This window comes from Acipenser ruthenus, chromosome 47 (genome assembly GCF_902713425.1).
Source record: "Acipenser ruthenus chromosome 47, fAciRut3.2 maternal haplotype, whole genome shotgun sequence".
Taxonomy (NCBI): Eukaryota; Metazoa; Chordata; class Actinopteri; order Acipenseriformes; family Acipenseridae; genus Acipenser; species Acipenser ruthenus.
Window position 1 is genome coordinate 8,847,243 of NC_081235.1, and position 21,166 is coordinate 8,868,408.

The following is a 21,166-nucleotide window of genomic DNA, read 5'->3' on the forward strand; positions in this document are numbered from 1 at the left end:
GGGCTGCTTCATTATTCATGAGGCGCCGTCATTGGAAGCCGGGCGCTGAATTATTCATGAGGTGTTCCGAACAAAAGGGCGTGGCCCCGATCCCCCCCGCGTCTCATGAATAACCAATGAAGGGGGTGGGGCCGTGTGTTTTGCCGAAGTGGGGCTCACGACACAAGCAGATGGGGGGCTTCTCTCAGCTGCAGAGGAAAGGCTGGCTGGTTGGCCAGGCTCCGTTATTAATTATTCCTTGCTGCTGCCTGCCTTCACAAAAAAAAAAAGCCTAGTGGAGTCATGCATTATTAATAAACCAAGGCGTAATATGGGGAGACTCCTCGCGCCTGGTTATTATTCACAGGGGTTGGGAACTCAAGCGCGTGGGAAGGAGGACGCTGCAACAATTGCAATGGGGTGGAACTGCGTCAAGAGAACGTCAATACACGTCACAATCCAGCAGCGGGGATTGCCTCCCGAAACACATTCCCTTAGAGTTTGACCTGCACGGTCTGTCTTACTGACAGCTTAATACAGCACATAGAATTCACACCAATAAACAGACGCGGCTTGTATTGGCACATACCGAGTAAATACAGGGATACTTAGCTCACACTTTTGTGTATGCAAATTGTTATTATTTATTGAGCAGACACCGTTATCCAAGGTCTTACAGAGACTAGGGTGTGTGAGCTATGCATCAGCTGCAGAGTCAGTTACAGCAACGTCTCACCCAGAAGACGGAGCACAAGGAGGTCCAGTGACTTGCTCAGGGTCACACACAGTGCGTCAGTGGCTGAGCTGGGATTTGAACCGGGGACCTCCTGGTTATGAATCACCTTGTATGTACAGCGGGTTATGTTCAGTAAAAAGTATAAACAATATTTATTAGTCCGATTACAATGTATTACAGCCCAAGCGCAGCAGCATACTAGATATTTACTTAGCTCAGTCTGAAAATCAAGTGTCTGCTGAAAGAGTTGTCAAGCGCGTTGTCAGTAAGCTTTGGCCTGAACAGCTGTCGTGAATCAGTTCTGTCTTCTGAGCTGTCCTTTATTTTGCTGTTCAGCTGTAATAAACGTGTTCATCATTATACGGACCGCGACCCCCTTGCAAACGGGGCCTCTGTGTCAATGGGTAAATCCCCTGGCTCAATCAATCAATCAGTGTACCTGTGATTGTCAGGCACAACACTGACACAAGCCCGTGCTGATCAGGTGTTCCGTTGTGGTGTGAAAAAAAGACAACCAAATACAAACATTTCTTTAATAACGTCTACACAGCTCCCGTTTACTCCTGCCCGGGATTTCTTACTTGACAAAATGCATCTCATTCCACAGGAGCACCCACATGCAACACATCAGCCAGCTCTCGTCACACAGCACACCGCGTTCACGTCTCGGATCAGCACCGTCAACACAAGATCCATGGATTTACCATCACTTCTTTTTCAATCCAGACAGTTTTGGTCAGAGGGAGCCCATGTTTTCATTTTATTAAATTGGTCCTCAGCCGTAAAATATAAATTACACACACACACACACACACATACGTTCTCTCTGTCAAGGTCTTTTTATCATTTCCAGGGTGCTGATGTTCGTGGGAATGACTGTAAAGGTGCCAGCGCTCCTTGATTTACTAGCTCCATAAACTTTATACTGCAAAGCACTGAAATCATTTGCCAAACGACTTACAAACTGCCAATTAAAAAAGCAAAAAGCATCAAATCAGACCCCATAAATATTTAGCAAGTCTAATCTAAGAGATACCAGCTACCCCAGTCTGACGAGAGCCTGCGTTAGCGTTAGCCTCATAGTTAAACGACACAGAGCTACCCCAGTCTGACGAGAGCCTGCGTTAGCGTTAGCCTCGTTGTTAAACGACACAGAGCTACCCCAGTCTGACGAGAGCCTGCGTTAGCGTTAGCCTCATAGTTAAACGACACAGAGCTACCCCAGTCTGACGAGAGCCTGCATTAGCGTTAGCCTCATTGTTAAACGACACAGAGCTACCCCAGTCTGACGAGAGCCTGCGTTAGCGTTAGCCTCGTTGTTAAACGACACAGAGCTACCCCAGTCTGACGAGAGCCTGCGTTAGCGTTAGCCTCATTGTTAAACGACACAGAGCTACCCCAGTCTGACGAGAGCCTGCGTTAGCGTTAGCCTCATTGTTAAACGACACAGAGCTACCCCAGTCTGACGAGAGCCTGCGTTAGCGTTAGCGTTAGCCTCATAGTTAAACGACACAGAGCTACCCCAGTCTGACGAGAGCCTGCGTTAGCGTTAGCCTCATTGTTAAACGACACAGAGCTACCCCAGTCTGACGAGAGCCTGCGTTAGCCTCATTGTTAAACGACACAGAGCTACCCCAGTCTGACGAGAGCCTGCGTTAGCGTTAGCCTCGTTGTTAAACGACACAGAGCTACCCCAGTCTGACGAGAGCCTGCGTTAGCCTCATTGTTAAACGACACAGAGCTACCCCAGTCTGACGAGAGCCTGCGTTAGCGTTAGCCTCGTTGTTAAACGACACAGAGCTACCCCAGTCTGACGAGAGCCTGCGTTAGCGTTAGCCTCGTTGTTAAACGACACAGAGCTACCCCAGTCTGACGAGAGCCTGCGTTAGCGTTAGCCTCATTGTTAAACGACACAGAGCTACCCCAGTCTGACGAGAGCCTGCGTTAGCCTCATTGTTAAACGACACAGAGCTACCCCAGTCTGACGAGAGCCTGCGTTAGCCTCATTGTTAAACGACACAGAGCTACCCCAGTCTGACGAGAGCCTGCGTTAGCGTTAGCCTCATTGTTAAACGACACAGAGCTACCCCAGTCTGACGAGAGCCTGCGTTAGCCTCATAGTTAAACGACACAGAGCTACCCCAGTCTGACGAGAGCCTGCGTTAGCGTTAGCCTCATAGTTAAACGACACAGAGCTACCCCAGTCTGACGAGAGCCTGCGTTAGCCTCATTGTTAAACGACACAGAGCTACCCCAGTCTGACGAGAGCCTGCGTTAGCCTCATTGTTAAACGACACAGAGCTACCCCAGTCTGACGAGAGCCTGCGTTAGCCTCATAGTTAAACGACACAGAGCTACCCCAGTCTGACGAGAGCCTGCGTTAGCGTTAGCCTCGTTGTTAAACGACACAGAGCTACCCCAGTCTGACGAGAGCCTGCGTTAGCGTTAGCCTCGTTGTTAAACGACACAGAGCTACCCCAGTCTGACGAGAGCCTGCGTTAGCGTTAGCCTCGTTGTTAAACGACACAGAGCTACCCCAGTCTGACGAGAGCCTGCGTTAGCGTTAGCCTCATTGTTAAACGACACAGAGCTACCCCAGTCTGACGAGAGCCTGCGTTAGCGTTAGCCTCATTGTTAAACGACACAGAGCTACCCCAGGCTGACGAGAGCCTGCGTTAGCGTTAGCCTCATTGTTAAACGACACAGAGCTACCCCAGTCTGACGAGAGCCTGCGTTAGCGTTAGCCTCGTTGTTAAACGACACAGAGCTACCCCAGTCTGACGAGAGCCTGCGTTAGCGTTAGCCTCATTGTTAAACGACACAGAGCTACCCCAGTCTGACGAGAGCCTGCGTTAGCCTCATTGTTAAACGACACAGAGCTACCCCAGTCTGACGAGAGCCTGCGTTAGCGTTAGCCTCGTTGTTAAACGACACAGAGCTACCCCAGTCTGACGAGAGCCTGCGTTAGCGTTAGCCTCATTGTTAAACGACACAGAGCTACCCCAGTCTGACGAGAGCCTGCGTTAGCGTTAGCCTCGTTGTTAAACGACACAGAGCTACCCCAGTCTGACGAGAGCCTGCGTTAGCGTTAGCCTCGTTGTTAAACGACACAGTAGCAGCGAGCGAGTAAAACGACTCCCCCCTCCAGCAACACGTCCTGTAGTTCTCACTGGATAGCGTAACTACGAGTCTCGGCAGCACCAAGCCCAGATCCAGGCTGCCCTGGTAAAGCTATGCTATGAAGCCAAAAAGGTTGTGATTGTTACTGCTGGAAGGATGCGGGGGGGAGAGGATATTTAAATGAACACTACAGACTCTAATGCCCATATCCAGTGTCCCCAAATAGATACTATATTCACATTCATAGTTATAAATTGTGCCCATAACTGTCAGTCAAATAATTAACATTTTCTATACAAAGTGTTTTATTTAATACCAATTCTTCACTGACTTGGTCGCTTACACATTCAGAAATAATATATATTTTTTAAAAAGACACACCACTGCACATCTTTGTTGTGTAAAGGTTGTCTCCTCTCTCTCTCTCTCTCTCTCTCTCATATATATATCTATATCTATTTATTTTAAATTGGATAGATTTCTGTATTTTCATTTGGTGGGACCCAGCGTGTTCACGGCCGCGATGGCTCTTCCCTGTGAACGGAGCGCGGCGCGGTTCTCCCATTGCTTCGAGACTCCTCCTCCCTCGCAACGCCGCTGGACTCTTCAGTTCCGGGCCGCGATGACGACTGACAAGGCCACGCCCCCGATCGCAACGGCGGTCGCGCCAAACAGCCACTTCCAGCTGAGGCTCTGAAACAGACAAGAGAAACATTCAACCAGTCACAGACCCCATCACACCTGGGGGCAATAATTACAATTACAATGGCAGCAGAATCTGAAATTACAATTACTGCAGCCGAATTGTAAATCACAACGACACTACAAAGTAACAAGTACAACGGCACACATTATTAACACTTTTTTTGCCCCCCTAAAAGAAACGGGGTCACCAATTAGCGGTTTTAAATGCAAGAACGATTGAAGGACAAACAAACGCGTGACTGTAATCAATGACCTGCTGCTGTAAACACGCACACTCGAGGTCCGAGCGCCCAGTAAGCCCCCCATGATGTTAGGAATGGAAACATTTCTATTTATTGATATATATATATTTTTTTTTTTAACAGACATCTGTAGCTTCTCCACACCAACGCGATTCCAACACATGCTCCCCTCTGCAGGTCTCACCCAGGAGGGCCTGGCTCTCTGCTCGTGGCCGATGCTGCTGCTCCCGCTCGGGTTCCCCAGCATTTTCTTGTACATGGCCTGCTCCACACCCCTCTGCTCCAGGCGCTTCTTCATCACCTTGGACAGCTCTGCGTGGATGGTCTGCAAAACGAGAGCAGGGCGAGGGCTGTCAAGAGGCCATTTCGATGCCAAAACACCTCGGGACTCCCGTTTTTAAACGAGAGCACGTCGCACGAGACAGCGGTGCTCAGAGCTGTGCCCGTGACCGTGTCCGACATCGCTTCTGTTTGCTCATTTTTTTTAAGCATAATATATTTGCTGTCTCTGGTGTGGAACAACAACGATGCGTTTAAAATTAAGCACAGAGCGCGAGTTCACCAGTATGACCGCGTTCCCCTGACAGCTGCTACACAGATCTAAATAAACAGTGTAAGATTTATCCATCAGCAATCTTCATCCCCCAGCAATCCAGCGCTCACACGCACGCAAGCTGAAGCAGCAGCCACACTAGGAGCTTCATTAGCCACAGTGTGCAATTAACAAACTCAAGTGTGTCTTATTGAGATCATAGTAAAACCAGGAATGGCTCAAACTGCTGTGTAATGGGAGTCTTATTTCCATCCCGGAGTCTATTGGTATTTCACAGGGACATACCAGGCTAGAACTACACTGCTGCTGAGATTCTGACACAGGGAACCTCATGTCCCCTTGTTGCATAAGCAATGAAGTAACAGCATGTGCTACATGACCAGCGTTCCTGACAGCTGCTATTTCGGGTATCATCAGACATCGGATCCGCTGGGGTGAGGAGCGTGCAGTCTGGCTGCGGAGTTCATCTCAGCGTCACACTGCTCCACCTGCTGGTGGTTCTCCACAACTGCATTTCGAATTTGCCCGTCTGTTTCAGCTGAACCCCTAACTCAGGGCTTCCCAAGCCCGGTCCTGGGGGACCCCCTGTGGCTGCTGCTTTTCATTAGAGCCGAGCTCTCAATTACTTAATCAAACCCTTAATTGAACTAATAATGTGCTTAATTAGACCTTTTTAAATTGTTCTCAGCTCCTAAAAAAGTTGCCAATTTCAAGTTACTTATAAAATTGTTTTGTTAACTTGAAATCTCCAACTGTTTGAAAGCTGAACACAATTAAAAAGGTCTAATTAAGCTAATGAATAGTTCAATTAAGTAACTGAGAACTCAGTTGGAATGAAACCCAGACGACACAGGATTGGGACACCCTGCCCTAACTTAACAAACTGGACCAGTTTAACCCTTATGAAAGTTTAGCACACACAGTAAAAGCACAGGAAAGTCTAACAAAGCACAGTATAAGCTTGGTGAAGCGTAGGTAAGCATTGTAAAGAACAGTGAGGCATGACAAAGCATTTTAATAAACGCAGGAAACTTGCATAAACTGCGGTAAACACATAGCAGAGCCAATGCAAAACTGCACAATATTCTTTCAAACACAAGAACCATTCTCTCTGAGCCAGTGCCCAAACCCTAACCAAAAACTTATTTAAATCTTCAGCTCGCTATTCAAATTCTCTCAGCCGGCCCGTCGCTGAAAAGCCTGGCCCGTCTTTCTGCACCTCTGCAGGGAACAGCGTTGGAAACATCGCTAAGAGTTTCCAAGTCTCAATCAGTTCATTACTGCACGACAGCTAGCAAACCGGGAGCTGTGTACCTGTGCTGCAGTGTGCATGGGGCCGGGGCTCAGGTACGCACCTTGCTGGAAGGCTCCAGCTTCAGCGCCTTCTTCAGAATCCCGATTGCTTCGGAGTACTCTCCCTGCAGGGCCAGGACCTGGTAATGCAACAGGGTGCAAGGTTATTCATCCAATCTGTACCATATGCACGTGCAGTCTCATCCACATTAACGCTGAAGGGCATCAAAAAAATAAAGAAGAAGTCACAGCTCTCTTATGCAGAGCTTCTCATGAGGCAGGGATGGCAATAAGACGCTCCGATTGCACAGCACTTTCACCCATGCCAGGTTTTACTACCAGCCTGATTAGCCCCAGTGTATAGATAAGAAGCTCAGGTGAAACCAGGAATGGATCAAAGTGCTGTGCAATGGGGGTTTGGATTTAAATCAAGACTCCCCTACCTTGCCCTTCCTGAAGAGAGCCTTGATGTTGTCTGGCTGGTGGTCCAGGACGCTGGTGCAGGATTTCAGAGCCGCCTCGTAGTGCTCCAGCTTCAGTTGGGCTGCGGCCATGTTGTTCAGACACTTCACCTTGACGTCCAGGAGCCCTGCGTCCTCGTCCAGCGTGCTGTCCACTGCAGGGACAGAGACAGAGAGACACAGCCAGCCGGGGCAGGGCCAGTACTGTGAATATCGGACTTAACGGCACTCCACAGCTGTCTGCATGCACATACACAAAGCCTTTCTATCAAATTTGAAATGGTTTCAGTGCAATGTTTCACTGAATTTCAGGTTTGGTGTTAAAACCTGGAATTTCATAAACTGCTATGCAACAGGAGTCTTGCTTCCATCCCTGGAGTTTGTCCAAATCGGAATCCAGGAATCATACAAAAGCAGGACAACGCATTTGGGCAGCAGTGTGGAGTAGTGGTTAGGGCTCTGGACTCTTGACCGGAGGGTCGTGGGTTCAATCCCCAGTGGGGGACACTGCTGCTGTACCCTTGAGCAAGGTACTTTACCTAGATTGCTCCAGTAAAAACCCAACTGTATAAATGGGTAATTGTATGTAAAAAATAATGTGATATCTGTATAATGTGATATAATGTATAATGTGAAATAATGTGATATCTGTATAATGTGAAATAATGCGATATCTGTATAATGTGAAATAATGTGATATCTTGCAACAATTGTAAGTCTCCCGGGATAAGGGCGTCTGCTAAGAAATAAATAATAATAATAATATGCCCACTCCATCAGTGAGACGAGGAGTTCTTCTGATACAGAGGCAAGTGTAAGTACGAACAAGAGCCTCTGCTCTCCCTTGCCACAGGAAAGACCAGCTATAGAAACTGCAGGCTGCGTGAGGTCCAGCCTGCCTCATAAGAACATAAGAAAGTTTACAAACGAGAGGAGGCCATTCAGCCCATCTTGCTCGTTTGGTTGTTAGTAGCTTATTGATCCCAGAATCTCATCAAGGAGCTTCTTGAAGGATCCCAGGGTGTCAGCTTCAACAACATTACTGGGGAGTTGGTTCCAGACCCTCACAATTCTCTGTGTAAAAAAGTGCCTCCTATTTTCTGTTCTGAATGCCCCTTTATCTAATCTCCATTTATGACCCCTGGTCCTTTTTTCTTTTTTCAAGTCAAAGAAGTCCCCCGGGTTGACATTGTCTATACCTTTTAGGATTTTGAATGTTTGAATCAGATCGCCGCGTAGTCTTCTTTGTTCAAGACTGAATAGATTCAATTCTTTTAGCCTGTCTGCATACGACATGCCTTTTAAACCCGGGATAATTCTGGTTGCTCTTCTTTGCACTCTTTCTAGAGCAGCAATATCCTTTTTGTAACGAGGTGACCAGAACTGAACACAATATTCTAGGTGAGGTCTTACTAATGCATTGTAGAGTTTTAACATTACTTCCCTTGATTTAAATTCAACACTTCTCACAATATATCCAAGCATCTTGTTAGCCTTTTTTATAGCTTCCCCACATTGTCTAGATGAAGACATTTCTGAGTCAACATAAACTCCTAGGTCTTTTTCATAGTTCCCTTCTTCAATTTCAGTATCTCCCATATGATATTTATAATGCACATTTTTATTGCCCGCATGCAATACTTTACACTTTTCTCTATTAAATTTCATTTGCCATGTGTCTGCCCAATTTTGAATGCTGTCTAGATCATTTTGAATGACCTTTGCTGGCCTCAACTGTAAGTGTACAATCACACTGATAATAGTTTAGACAGCGCAGAGCTGGCAAAACATTATGGCTAAAGGAGCGATTTCCAACGATCATCACTATTGCAGAAGTCACTTCAACGTTTAATTGCATTTGAGCTGTACCTTTGGAGCTGGACTCTGCCACCTGCAAGGCGATGCCGTAGGAGGTGATGGCGTAGACGAACTCGCCCCGCTGGTAATACACGTTGCCCCGCTCCCTCTTCCTGCTGGCCAGCTCCATCTTCTCCCGGGGGAGCAGGAGCTCCAGGTCGGGAGCGGGCTTCACCTCCAGCAGCTGCACCTCCAGGGACAGGCTGGCGTTCGGGGGGACGGCGGGGCTGGGACTTCAAAAAAAAAAAAAAACAGGGGTACTGCAGCCATTTACTTCATAATCACGAGAGTTTAAAATATTCAATCCCAAGATATAGCCAATCAGCATCCAGTACTCATGCAAAAATCACCGAGCTATAGCCAATCAGCATGCAGTACTCATGCAAAAATCACCGAGCTATAACCAATCAGCATCCAGTACTCATGCAAAAATCACCGAGCTATAACCAATCAGCATCCAGTACTCATGCAAAAATCACCGAGCTATAGCCAATCAGCATCCAGTACTCATGCAAAAATCACCCGGAGATCATTTCTTAGGATTGCTGGATTACTGGTTTCTCTCAGCTAGCTTTTCCCTTGGAACTTGGCACCTACCACCCCAGGCTTGCGTAAGCGTATTTTGCGTCAGTGTAGATGAGGGCTTTCTCTTCCAGCTCCATTAAATGCACACAGATGTCCAGGGCCTGCAAATGAAAATAATAATAATAACAACAACAACAATACCAAACATTACATGCAACTGAGCACTTGGCTGTAGACTGTCCCCAATCCCTTTCAGTCAGTAATAAACAAGCAGTGGCTAACTCTGCCCCGTATCTCACATCCCACTCAAGGCGTTCGTGAGTAAACGCTGCACTGTCCTCTATTAATAAGAGTGATCAGCTCACAGCAGATTTAGCAGGGTGGACTGACGAGAGGACGTGGGAGTTTAACAGACTGGGTTACTGACGCAGGGGGACTTGGGATTGGCTAACTACCTGGATGACATCACCGTCCCCCAACGTGAAAGAGAGGCTTGGCTCCTCCTCCACCGTGGTCCCGTCTTCCAGCATGGTCCTCAGGTGCACTTTGACATCCTGTCCTTTCTTAGGTCGGGTGTCTTCTCCCTTGCCTGCGACCAAGGTTTTCATCTTCAGCATCCCGTTCCCTGCAGAAAAACAAAGACATAAAAAAAAAAACAACCAAAAAACACTTTGCTTCAAAATGCTGTCACAATTACTTAAAAATCATACAAAGTCATCACCACCAGCAGCTACAGTCAAACCTGCTCCATAAACCAAATCTCCAGCCAGGGCTCTCTAGTATCCTTTTGGAGACTAGTGCTGTGCATAGTTATATACATAGTGACTGGCAACCCACTTCAATCAGGTGCAAAACTGTAGCCATTCAATATCGTTACGTTCACTGGGAGAGCCAGTCTGAATCACTTTGTGTTTAGTCAGTCACTGCTAACCTGACGAGACCAGGGCAGAACCAAGGGAGGTGCAACGGGCAGGGATCCTGTCCCGTCCCGTCAGCGAGATGAGATGGGTTTAGGTTAAAATCTCTCAAACCACGAATGCAGATGAGCCTGGCTCGCGATGCGTGGGACTGCCAGTATCATGCCCTACCTCCCGCCCTGATGCAGAGGCGTTCCTACAAAGTGCTAAATAAACCTGCAAAAAATATAATATATATATATATATATACACACTACAAATATAAAAAGGCCAGACTCTCTCGCACCTAGCACTTCCAGCCACTCCTCTGTCCTCTCTCTGCCCCGGTCGGGGTCTCCGCTCTGGGTGTCTCTGCTCCTCGAGCTCCCGGCCCCGGACTCATCCGGCTTCTCTTCCTCCTTCTTGTTTCCGGTGTCTTCCAAAGGAGGAAGGTCACTGATGTCATCATCATCCTCATCGTCCTCCTCCTCCTGGTCCAGCATCTCGAAATCCTCTCCGCTCTCCAGGAGCGAGGCACGGTCCTCGGGGGGCAGGGTCTGTGCCTCTCCCAGGGCGCTGGAGTCCGGGGAGTCTGCAACGATAGCGGCTGAACCGCTGACAGCCTTCGCTTCTGTGGCAGCCATCCTGGCTTTAATAAACGAGCTGGGAAGAAATACATAATCAATCAATGAATCGATCACAGGCTATCCAATACAATACACATTTCATAGCGCCTTTCATCACAAGGACCGCAAAGCGCTTCACGCTTCACACACGAGCAAGTACACCATGCAATAAGTAATAGTACAACACAAAATGTTATAAAAACATTTTAAAATTAAAACCAAAGCTAAAAAACAAACACAGAATTAAAAATGTCATAAAATTGATTTTACAAAATGCCATATTTATTATACAAGCAATATGTAGTGACATTATGAAATAAATGAAAACACACTTTACAAGGAGTGTCGGGGTTTGCCTGTTCATGTCGCTCTGCGTTATTGCACGCTGTGGGTTTTGAAGTAACATTTACCGGGGCACAAGTGGTTTGGTTTTTTTTGGTATTAAAGCGTACACATTGAATAACACTATCTGCTCTAACACACCTAACCAAAACAGAAATAAACGAGTTGCTGTACAAATCAATTCGTCTTGTACCGCTAGCATGCCGTACAAAACATAACACCACAAACGACACGGTACTGAGCTTGCATGCCGTTTCATGACGCTAAATATTCCAGTAAGTGTTCGTTTGTGAACGTGAAAACACCGAGCTAACAGTCTGTCCTGGAAGTGAAGTGAAGTGGATTGGGATATTTGCAGGTCACAATGTTTGTTGACATCGCTGTGTTATGAGATAAACCCAGTGTCTAGTCCTGTACTACGGTATGCTGTGAATCCCAGCGAGACGTGTGTCTCTTATACTGGCGATTTTAAATATCTTACCTTAATGCGCAGTGTTAATTCATTAGAAGCCCAGCGCAATCTCCGCAGACACCGAGCCTCCTCTTCCCTCGCTCTCTCTATCCTTCCTTCCTGTAACCTTGGACCCGTCGAAACAGAAAAACACAACGGGAAACATCCCGCCCACTGCGCGCTGCCATTGGCTCGATTCCGCCACCCGCGCTCACGATTGGACACCCCCGCTGCCATTCTTGCAGAAGACAGCGCCTGAAAACACATCGGATGATTGACGTTGGTTTTATTTCATCAGTATAAACTACGCGCAGCTGAATTTCGGTTGGTGTGCACTGCACTGCACTGTACTGTACTGCACTGCACTGTACTGCACTGCACTGCACTGGGTTATTGTGGGGAAAGTGTGTGTGTGTTTTAAATCAAAGTTGCACACGAGATATAACTAAATAGTGAGCATCAATTTAAAAGCTTTTTTTCCCCCACTGCTGTGCTGTTTTCGCTTTATCTATACAAAACGCAGTCACTAACTGAGGGATATAAGAACATACGAACATCAGAAAGTTTACAAACGAGAGGAGGCCCCATTCGGCCCATCTTGCTCGTTTGGTTGTTAGTAGCTTATTGATCCCAGAATCTCATCAAGCAGCTTCTTGAAGGATCCCAGGGTGTCAGCTTCAACAACATTACTGGGGAGTTGGTTCCAGAGCCTCACAATTCTCTGTGTAAAAAAGTGCCTCCTATTTTCTGTTCTGAATGCCCCTTTATCTGATCTCCGTTTGTGACCCCTGGTCCTTGTTTCTTTTGTGAGGTCAAAGAAGTCCCCTGGGTCGACACTGCCTGTACCTTTTCGGGTTCTGAATGCCTGGATCAGTTCAATATAAAGTGCAGCGCTGGAGTCCCACGCGTCCTAACGCTGCTGCTGCTGCTGCTGCTCCTGATTGGATTGGGCGTCAGGTCCGAGGCTGCAAAGCCGGCACATGCGCACATCTGTCTGTTGAGCCAGTGCTGTGTCTGCTCTGTTTACTTTATCATCAAACCGGCCGCTGCAGAAACAGCAACACGTAATAACACCCGACACAGCCAGCGCAGCCGTCGGACCAGCGCTGAAATGTCGGCGAATTACGCGGCGGGGCTCTCTCCTTACCCGGACAAAGGGAAATGTGGACTCCCTGAGGTAAGACGAAGAACCGCAGGCCGTGCCGCAGCCTCGGACTCTCCTGTAATACGCGGCCGGAGAATAGCGTGCCTGGCGTGGGGCTGGCGAGTTTAAGCGAGTTGGTTTGTGCAGGGTTTCTAAACGGATAAAGGGTTTACGGTTAAGCGAGTGTTTTGCTTTGACCCATGTAGTGCCCTGGCTGCGAGACAGCGCTTTGTAAAGACACACTTTAGTCTTGTGTGGAGTGGGTTACCGAGCCACGCTGTTGCTGCTGAATTGGGATCCTTTGAGACCCGACTTGACAGAGTTTCGCGATCAGTCGGCTTCAGCACTGGGAAGAGCACTGATTCTAGGAGTGGACTCTCGCTCGGGAACTTTTCAAATGTTTTTATGATAGTAATTACGACGATCTTGTGTTTTTTGAGATCCTCATCGAAGCCTGTTCACCGGAATTGCGCGCAGTACTGCAGTCTTGTCCAATCCACGTGTCCCTGTCTTGGCAAATTAATAACATATTTTTTATATATTTTATTTGCAACCATTACATTATTATTATTATTATTATTATTATTATTATTATTATTATTATTATTATTATTATTATTCTTCCCTGCTTTCTTCCCTCAGAACTTTGACCCCCCCGAGGATCTGGAGCGGAAGGTTCTAGAGCTGGCAGAGATGATCCGGAACGCGCGGAACGTGGTGTTCCACACCGGGGCCGGAATCAGCACCTCCGTGGGCATTCCAGACTTCAGGTACCGTGGGAGTGAGGCAGTGGATATGAAAGTGGGAAAGGGTGAGGAGATAGAGTGGGAGAGGCAGGCAGGCAGGCAGGCACGCACGCACGCTATACGCACTATCACCCCGTCGTTATTCAAAGACAACTCAAACAAGAAATGAAAAAAATTCTGCTGCTGCTTCTTGGTGTTCAATCGAGAACAGGCGTTGCTGTTAACATAATATCTTCTAAAACAGTCAGTCACAGCCATGTGTTGTTGTTGTTGTTGAAAACCAGCAGGTGGCGCTGAGGACCTGGGTCTTTTCACTAGAGATGCTGTGTACACTCACTTGTAAGTGAAGCTTGCTGTTTTCAATGGGGACCTGCAGCTGCTTGGTCTCCCAGCAGGTGGCGCCATTGTGCGGTACCGGGATGTCTGAATGAATGAATGTGTAATGAATGAATTGGTATCTAAGCCCATTAAATTGAATGGGAAGGCGAGGGCTGGAATCACAAACCACGCGGTTCAAACATGAACGCCGTAGCGTTCATCAAGAGAGCAATCTCCGTAGTGGAGGCAGGTACGTGCCTTGTGCTGATGTCAGGGTTGTTAACTGATCATGAATGAATGGCTTCTTTTTAGAATCCGAGCCTTGCTGTGACATCACCTGTTCTGAGGGAATCTGAACTGTAAAGCAGCAGGCCCCCCCCCCCCGGCAGACCAGGACTCTTTGATGTTCTGTTCCCTGCAGCGGAGCGCTTTCTGCGTTTGATCCAGTCGGATAACAAAACACTGAGAAATACCTGAGAGGGTTTTTATAATGAATGCTTGGGCAGCCTCGCGTGCGTGCTTTCTGCTCTGTGCTGTTTGCTTTCGTGCTCCGTATCGTTTTAAAAATAAACTCGCCTTGAAATGAATATTGATGCCCAGATAGAAGCATGTGCAACACTCTGCTATCCCTGCGTGCACGCCGGCTTACTCGGTCTCGCTCTGGTGTTTGGAGCACCCCCTGCGGGATCTCTGTGGCTCTCAGATATCAGACTAATGTCCAACGCAGCAGGTTGAGCCTAATTAGACACAGCATGCGACTTGCATTGAAGGCTCATCACAGGGAAATGGAGTCTCCGTTATCCCTGTCAGTGAATGGAGAGGAAAAGCATCCTGTATCTGACTGGTGAGACTGGAAGGAGATGAAGCTTACTAAGACTGCAGATTTGAATGTCCAGGGACGTATTTAGCCCATGGCACACTCTTACAAGGACCAGCCCTCTCCTGGTTCTAGCCCGGTCCGAGCCCGCTTGTTGTTGTGCGTTTTTGCAGGGGTCCGAACGGCGTGTGGACGATGGAGGAGAAGGGTCTGGCCCCCCGCTTCGACACGACCTTCGAGGAGGCGAGGCCCAGCAGCACTCACCTGGCCCTGCTGGCGCTGCAGCGGAGTGGCTCGCTCAAGTACCTGGTGAGCCAGAACGTGGACGGACTGCACGTGCGCTCGGGATTCCCCAGGTGAGCCGGGGCTGCTCGAGGGCGGCACACCTGCAGTCTCATCTACAGCAATGGCATCGTAACAAACAGCAGCAGCACGCAGGGATGGGAAGAAATGAGGCTCCTGTTGCACAGCAGTTTCACCCATTCCAGGTTTCACTACGAGCTCGATCAGCTCCAGTGTGTCTAGGTCGTAGTAGAGCCAGGAATGGGTCAAACTGCTATGCAACGGGTAGTCCTATTCCCATACCTGTATACACACACACACACACACACACACGAGGGATGGAAATAAGACTCTTATTGCATAGCAGGTTCGCCCATTCCAGATTTTAATACAAGCTTGATTAGCCACAGTGTGTCTAGGTCGTAATAGAGCCAGGAATGGGTCAAACTGCTATGCAACAGGTAGTCCTATTCCCATCCCTGGCACGCTGCTGGGTGGATTCCCATGATGGTTTTCCGACCTGTTTATAAAACATGACCAATATGTTACCAGTTTTAAAGACAGATGCCGGGGATGTTGGAGTTAGTCCAAGATTAGTGCTAATTGGGATCTGTGAAACCAGCTGTCCTGCTTTTAACATGATGGGAATGTGCGCTGTCACTTCTTTAGGGTGACGTTAATGAGGATGTACAGCATTGAACTTTGAATAAATAATCTCGTACGCATTCTGCTGTCTAAACATTACAGCTGACCTGTATTTGCCGCGCGTATCTTTTCACAGCGCTTCAGCATTTCACAGTCTTAGCTGTTATCAGTTTTCACATGCTGTTGTATTCTGTTAGCAGCGAGGGCTGCAGTTCAGTACAAGAGGCAGCTTGCAGTACAACAGCTTTGATGGGGATGTCGCGGGCTGCGTTAATAAGCCTCTCTCTCTCTTTCTCTCTCCCTGCCTCTCCCTGTTGGTTCAGCTCTGATTAAAGCGATGCCCCTTTTATCTCCTGCAGAGACCTGCTCTCCGAGCTCCACGGGAACATGTTTGTAGAGGAATGCATCAAATGTGGCAAGTGAGTGCCTGTCTCCTCCAGCTAACTGCTCTTCATCTCTCGCTTCCTGACGCGCTGTTATGCTGTTATATGTCAGAATTTCGATTATTCTCCTGCTTTGTGCATGTATAGCATATAGGGGACCATGCAAGCAGATATCTACCCTTGTGACCTTGAGTAGATGAAAATCAGCTTGCATCTTACACCGCAGCATTTACTGAGCATATATATATATATAATATATTTGTATACTATATAGTTCAATAAGAATAAATGTTTTGGATAAATGTAATGTCTGTCTGCTACAGAGACGCTTCATTTGTGTGTATCCGATCCATCTCGGGGTCCCTCCCCCCCCCCCTCTCTGTTTCAGGCAGTACGTGCGGGACTCTGTGGTCGGGACGATGGGTCTGAAGCCGACGGGTCGGCTGTGTGACGTCCCCAAATCCAGGGGGCTGCGAGCCTGCCGGTAATACACCCCCGCTCCCCCCCCCCCCCCAAACCCCGAAGTTGTTTCTTCTTCATTTTAGACTTTTTTGAATGCTGTTTTATTACCTTTCGTAACCTCAGTGAGTAAAGAGATTTGAGAATCCAGCCCTGCTGTTGAGAGAGATTTCCAATCGAAAGGCCATTGAAGACAGGGCTTGAATATCTGTTGAAGCTGTTAGAATACTCTCCAGCAGCCCCCGAATGAAATGTCTCGGCTGTTTATTCCTGGCTTGGTAACTTATATTGGGGGCTTTCTGATGACAGTCTGGAGTTAAAAAGATCTTGAGAATCAGGCCCAGAGAGAGAGACTTTTATTGATTTATTATTATTTTTAGTGCTTGTGCTGAAAACCCCAGTAGCCTGAAAATCCTCTGAAACGTTCTTATAAAATATCCACAGTGTCCATCAATACTTCTCTCTGCTCTCGAAACATGAACTGCAAATGCGATTGCAGGCTTTCATCAGCGTCATGTAACGCCCTTTAGTAACGAGAATGATAAAGCACTCGACTCCGAACAGAAAAGACATCGCCTGTCCGCTGAGAATAGACCCTGGAGTTCATGTGCATGGACAGGAGGCAGTAGCTCCTGAATGATCTCCAGAAACTCGTCTGCCTCAAGATGAACGTGTGGTTTAGTTTGTCCCTCTGTGCCCAGCGTCACAAGGATTCACACTGGATACCGGAAGCAGGGAGCAGCTGCTTCACTAACAATGACTTACTGCCTTAAAAAAAAAAAAAAAAAAAAAAATCTGGAAGACTGTCGAACTGCGTCGATCGTCTGGTGAACAGAAAAGCAACGCGACTTTGATGCCGAATCCTTTTTATTCGTTATTTCAGTAATTTCTCTGCCTGCGAGCCAGAAAGAGAGTCAGGGATTTGAATATTGATCCCTCGCTGGACTTGAGAAGCCAGTTATTATTATTAGTTTTTATTACTTTTTAATAAAGTTGAGAACTGCTGACTTTCGAAGGATGAAGCGGAGAGGTAATACGGGATGGAGAGAGTGAATGTGAGAAAGAGGGGTGAAGGGGGGGTAGAAGCTCTTTGGGGTATAGGTAACAAGCTCAGGTGTGTGTTATTAAACTCCTAGTTAGACCAAGAATGAATCAAACTGCTATGCAGTGGGAGTCTTCTGCCCATCCCTGGGTTCACTCGCTGACTCTGTGGTCCGTTCCCAGTAGGGGCGCCTCTCTGATACCCTGTTCTCTGTGCGCTCCTCTGCAGAGGCAAACTGAGAGACACCATCCTGGACTGGGAGGACTCTCTGCCAGACAGGGACCTGAACAGAGCAGACGAGGCCTGCAGGTGAGTCTCTATATTCTTGCCTTTTCATACCGTATCCATAACAACAATAATAACTGCATTTCTCCTGCATGACGCGGATTCGGCAGATGTGTGATTCCTGAAGATTGCTGAGCAGTTGATTCGGTATAAATACGTAACTTGGCGATTCTCTTAACTGGAAATCTGACAGCTCCCACCCTGGTCATGGGAACAGCATCACACCAGGAGACAGGAAATCTCATTATAAACATGTGTGTGTGTGTCTGTCGAGTGTCTGTGAGATCCTGTCACCAGGCTAATCCGTTTTTCCTGGGCAGGTTTTAAAAGGAGGCAATAAAAACACAGACCGCTTTAATTGCTGCTTGTACCTGCAGGGTATGGGTAGCTGTGCAATGCCCCACCACAGTGTGTGTCCTGGCTGTTTGATCTGTGTGTGTGTGTGTGTGTGTTTGCTGCAGGAGTGCGGACCTGGCCGTCACTCTGGGGACCTCCCTGCAGATCAAGCCGAGCGGAAACCTGCCACTGCTGACCAAGCGCAACGGGGGCCGACTCGCCATCGTCAACCTGCAGCCCACCAAGCATGTGAGCGCAACCCCCCCCCCCACACACACACACACACTGCATCCTCCCCCCCACACACACACACACTGCATCACCACACACACACACACACTGCAGCCCCTGAACACACACTGCATCCTCCCCTCACACACACACACACACTGCAGCCCCTGAACACACACTGCATCATCCCCCCTCCCACACACACACTGCAGCCCCTGAACACACACTGGATCATCCCCCCACACACACACACACACTGCAGCCCCTGAACACACACTGCATCCTCCCCTCACACACACACACACTGCATCACCACACACACACACACACTGCATCCTCCCCTCACACACACACACACTGCATCATCCCCCCACACACACACACACACTGCAGCCCCTGAACACACACTGCATCATCCCCTCACACACACACACACTGCAGCCCCTGAACACACACTGCATCATCCCCCCTCCCACACACACACTGCAGCCCCTGAACACACACTGGATCATCCCCCCACACACACACACACACTGCAGCCCCTGAACACACACTGCATCCTCCCCTCACACACACACACACTGCATCACCACACACACACACACACTGCATCCTCCCCTCACACACACACACACTGCATCATCCCCCCACACACACACACACACTGCAGCCCCTGAACACACACTGCATCATCCCCTCACACACACACACACTGCAGCCCCTGAACACACACTGCATCCCCCCCTCCCACACACACACTGCAGCCCCTGAACACATACTGCATCCCCCCCTCACACACACACACACTGCAGCCCCTGAACACACACTGCATCCCCCCCTCACACACACACACACTGCATCCCCTGAACACACAAGTGCATCCCCACACACACACACTGCAACCCTTAAACACACACTGCATCCACACACACTGCATCCACATCCAAACTGCATCCACACACACACACTGCAACCCTTAAACACACACTGCATCCACACACACGCACACTTCATCTGCTGTACTTATTAGATTTTTATTTTATTTGATTTTATTAAATCTGATTTTGAATTGTGAGTGTGCCACATGTTATCTCTCTCTCTCTCTCTCTCTGCACTCAGGACAAGCACGCTGACCTGCGTATCCACGGCTACGTCGATGATGTCATGACCAAGCTGATGAAGCACCTCGGGCTGGAGATTCCGGAGTGGGAGGGGCCTGTGGTGCGGGAGAGTTCCGAGGTCGTCCCGGAGACGGTGAAACGGGAAGCCAAGTCAGAGCCCCTCTCTGCCAAGACAGAGACCAAACCCCAACCGGTCACTCCAAAACCAGAGCCGCGCTGTCACCAAAACGGGACTCGCCAGGACAACGGTGAAAAGACAGTGGAGCAGGAGGAGGCTACAGGAGACTTTCCGAGCCCGGAGTCAGCGGACACCAAACAGGACTGCCAGCCAGTGAGCAAGAGAGCCAAGCTGGAGCCTTTAGTAGCGTGAACGAAACCGTCAGGAAAACACGCGGCCTGCAACACCTCGTCTTATACGTCCGAGACGCACAGGGCTGTCTTTAATACTTGTCTTTTGTTTTTTAAAGCTACTTTTACAGGGCTGTAGTGTAGACACAAAGACAATGATAGAAAGAATGAAAGGTGAAGTGAGTACAGGAATTGGGACTGTTTGTGAACGCTTATCACTGAAGGTTTCCTGCATCACTGCTGTGAAAGGGATCAAGCGTCTCGTTTTGAAGCAGTCTTGTCTGGGTGAATGCAACGCTGGGGTGATGACGCTGGCGGATTGCTGCCTGTGGGAGTTGCATACATTAGCGGGTCACGCGACAGCAGGGAGAGGTCTAAAGATTTCATTACAGATTCACACGTCCTCGCTCGGATCAGCATATCGTTTGCAGCCCGTCAGTCCAGGAGAGAGGCGACCTTGTGAGATCTCTCTGAGGTTCCCATTTAGAGCTGCTGTTTCTATATGCAGACCGTTAATAACTGAGACACAGAGTCGTGAATGTGAATACTGAGAGGCAGCTGAAGGTAGGGCTGCACACATTGTTTATTCAGATATTCAGCTTGAGCGCTCCCCACAGAAATCAGGTGCTGGCAATCAGACGAGGGTCATTGGTGTTGGTCAGGCTAATTTACCACGAACGGTGAAACGAGAGAAGAAACAGCCGCTTGAGTTTGTGCTGATTGCTGCTTTTCATTGGGCAACATCGATCAACACTCCCAAGCAGCTACTTCACTCGTTCCTCTTGGAATGGGGAATCCGCTCGGGCACCCCCAGTGACCCTCAACGCAGGAGAGCTTGATCTCATAACTGAATAATCGGTTTGGGTGATTGGATTGGGTGACAGACCTTCTGGACACGCGTCCGTTTCAATGTCTGTAACGGAGGATTCGTAATTCTGTTTTACATACTGTATTAAAACAAACAAAAAAAAAAAGATTGGTTTTCATTTCAAGTCTGATTTTCAAGGTTATATTTTCAAAGTAGCTGCTTAGTTGAAATTAATCCCCAAACGGATGTCTGATTCGCACCTGGAACGTGAGTTCTTTACAGAAGGAGCTGTTTTACAGCAACTTGGTGTTTCGCCTCGGGGAGGGGGGGGGGGGGGGGGGGGGGGGGGGGGTTGAAGGAGACCACATGCACTTTATTAAAAAACATTACAAAAATAAAGTCACGATGCTATCCC

General features: G+C 48.3%; 2 protein-coding genes across 2 annotated transcripts; one reads left to right on the forward strand and one right to left on the reverse strand.

The window, feature by feature from the left end:
* Window positions 1-1,234: 1,234 nt before the first annotated feature.
* Window positions 1,235-11,953, reverse strand: LOC117966266 (peptidyl-prolyl cis-trans isomerase FKBP8-like). The gene is made up of 9 exons (XM_059013937.1): window positions 11,817-11,953; window positions 10,675-11,030; window positions 9,927-10,096; window positions 9,544-9,632; window positions 8,959-9,179; window positions 7,072-7,244; window positions 6,691-6,768; window positions 4,967-5,107; window positions 1,235-4,528 (listed from the first exon to the last, which is right to left on the reverse strand). Exons 2-9 carry the CDS (start codon window positions 11,009-11,011, stop codon window positions 4,442-4,444), a joined length of 1,296 nt encoding a protein of 431 aa, XP_058869920.1. The 5' UTR covers window positions 11,012-11,030; window positions 11,817-11,953; the 3' UTR covers window positions 1,235-4,441.
* Window positions 11,954-12,683: 730 nt separating this feature from the next.
* On the forward strand, window positions 12,684-20,949 carry LOC117401194 (NAD-dependent protein deacylase sirtuin-6). Its single transcript, XM_059013939.1, has 8 exons — window positions 12,684-12,963; window positions 13,573-13,700; window positions 14,985-15,167; window positions 16,098-16,157; window positions 16,510-16,605; window positions 17,851-17,931; window positions 18,369-18,492; window positions 19,594-20,949. Exons 1-8 carry the CDS (start codon window positions 12,898-12,900, stop codon window positions 19,963-19,965), a joined length of 1,110 nt encoding a protein of 369 aa, XP_058869922.1. The 5' UTR covers window positions 12,684-12,897; the 3' UTR covers window positions 19,966-20,949.
* The last annotated feature ends 217 nt before the right edge of the window (window positions 20,950-21,166 follow it).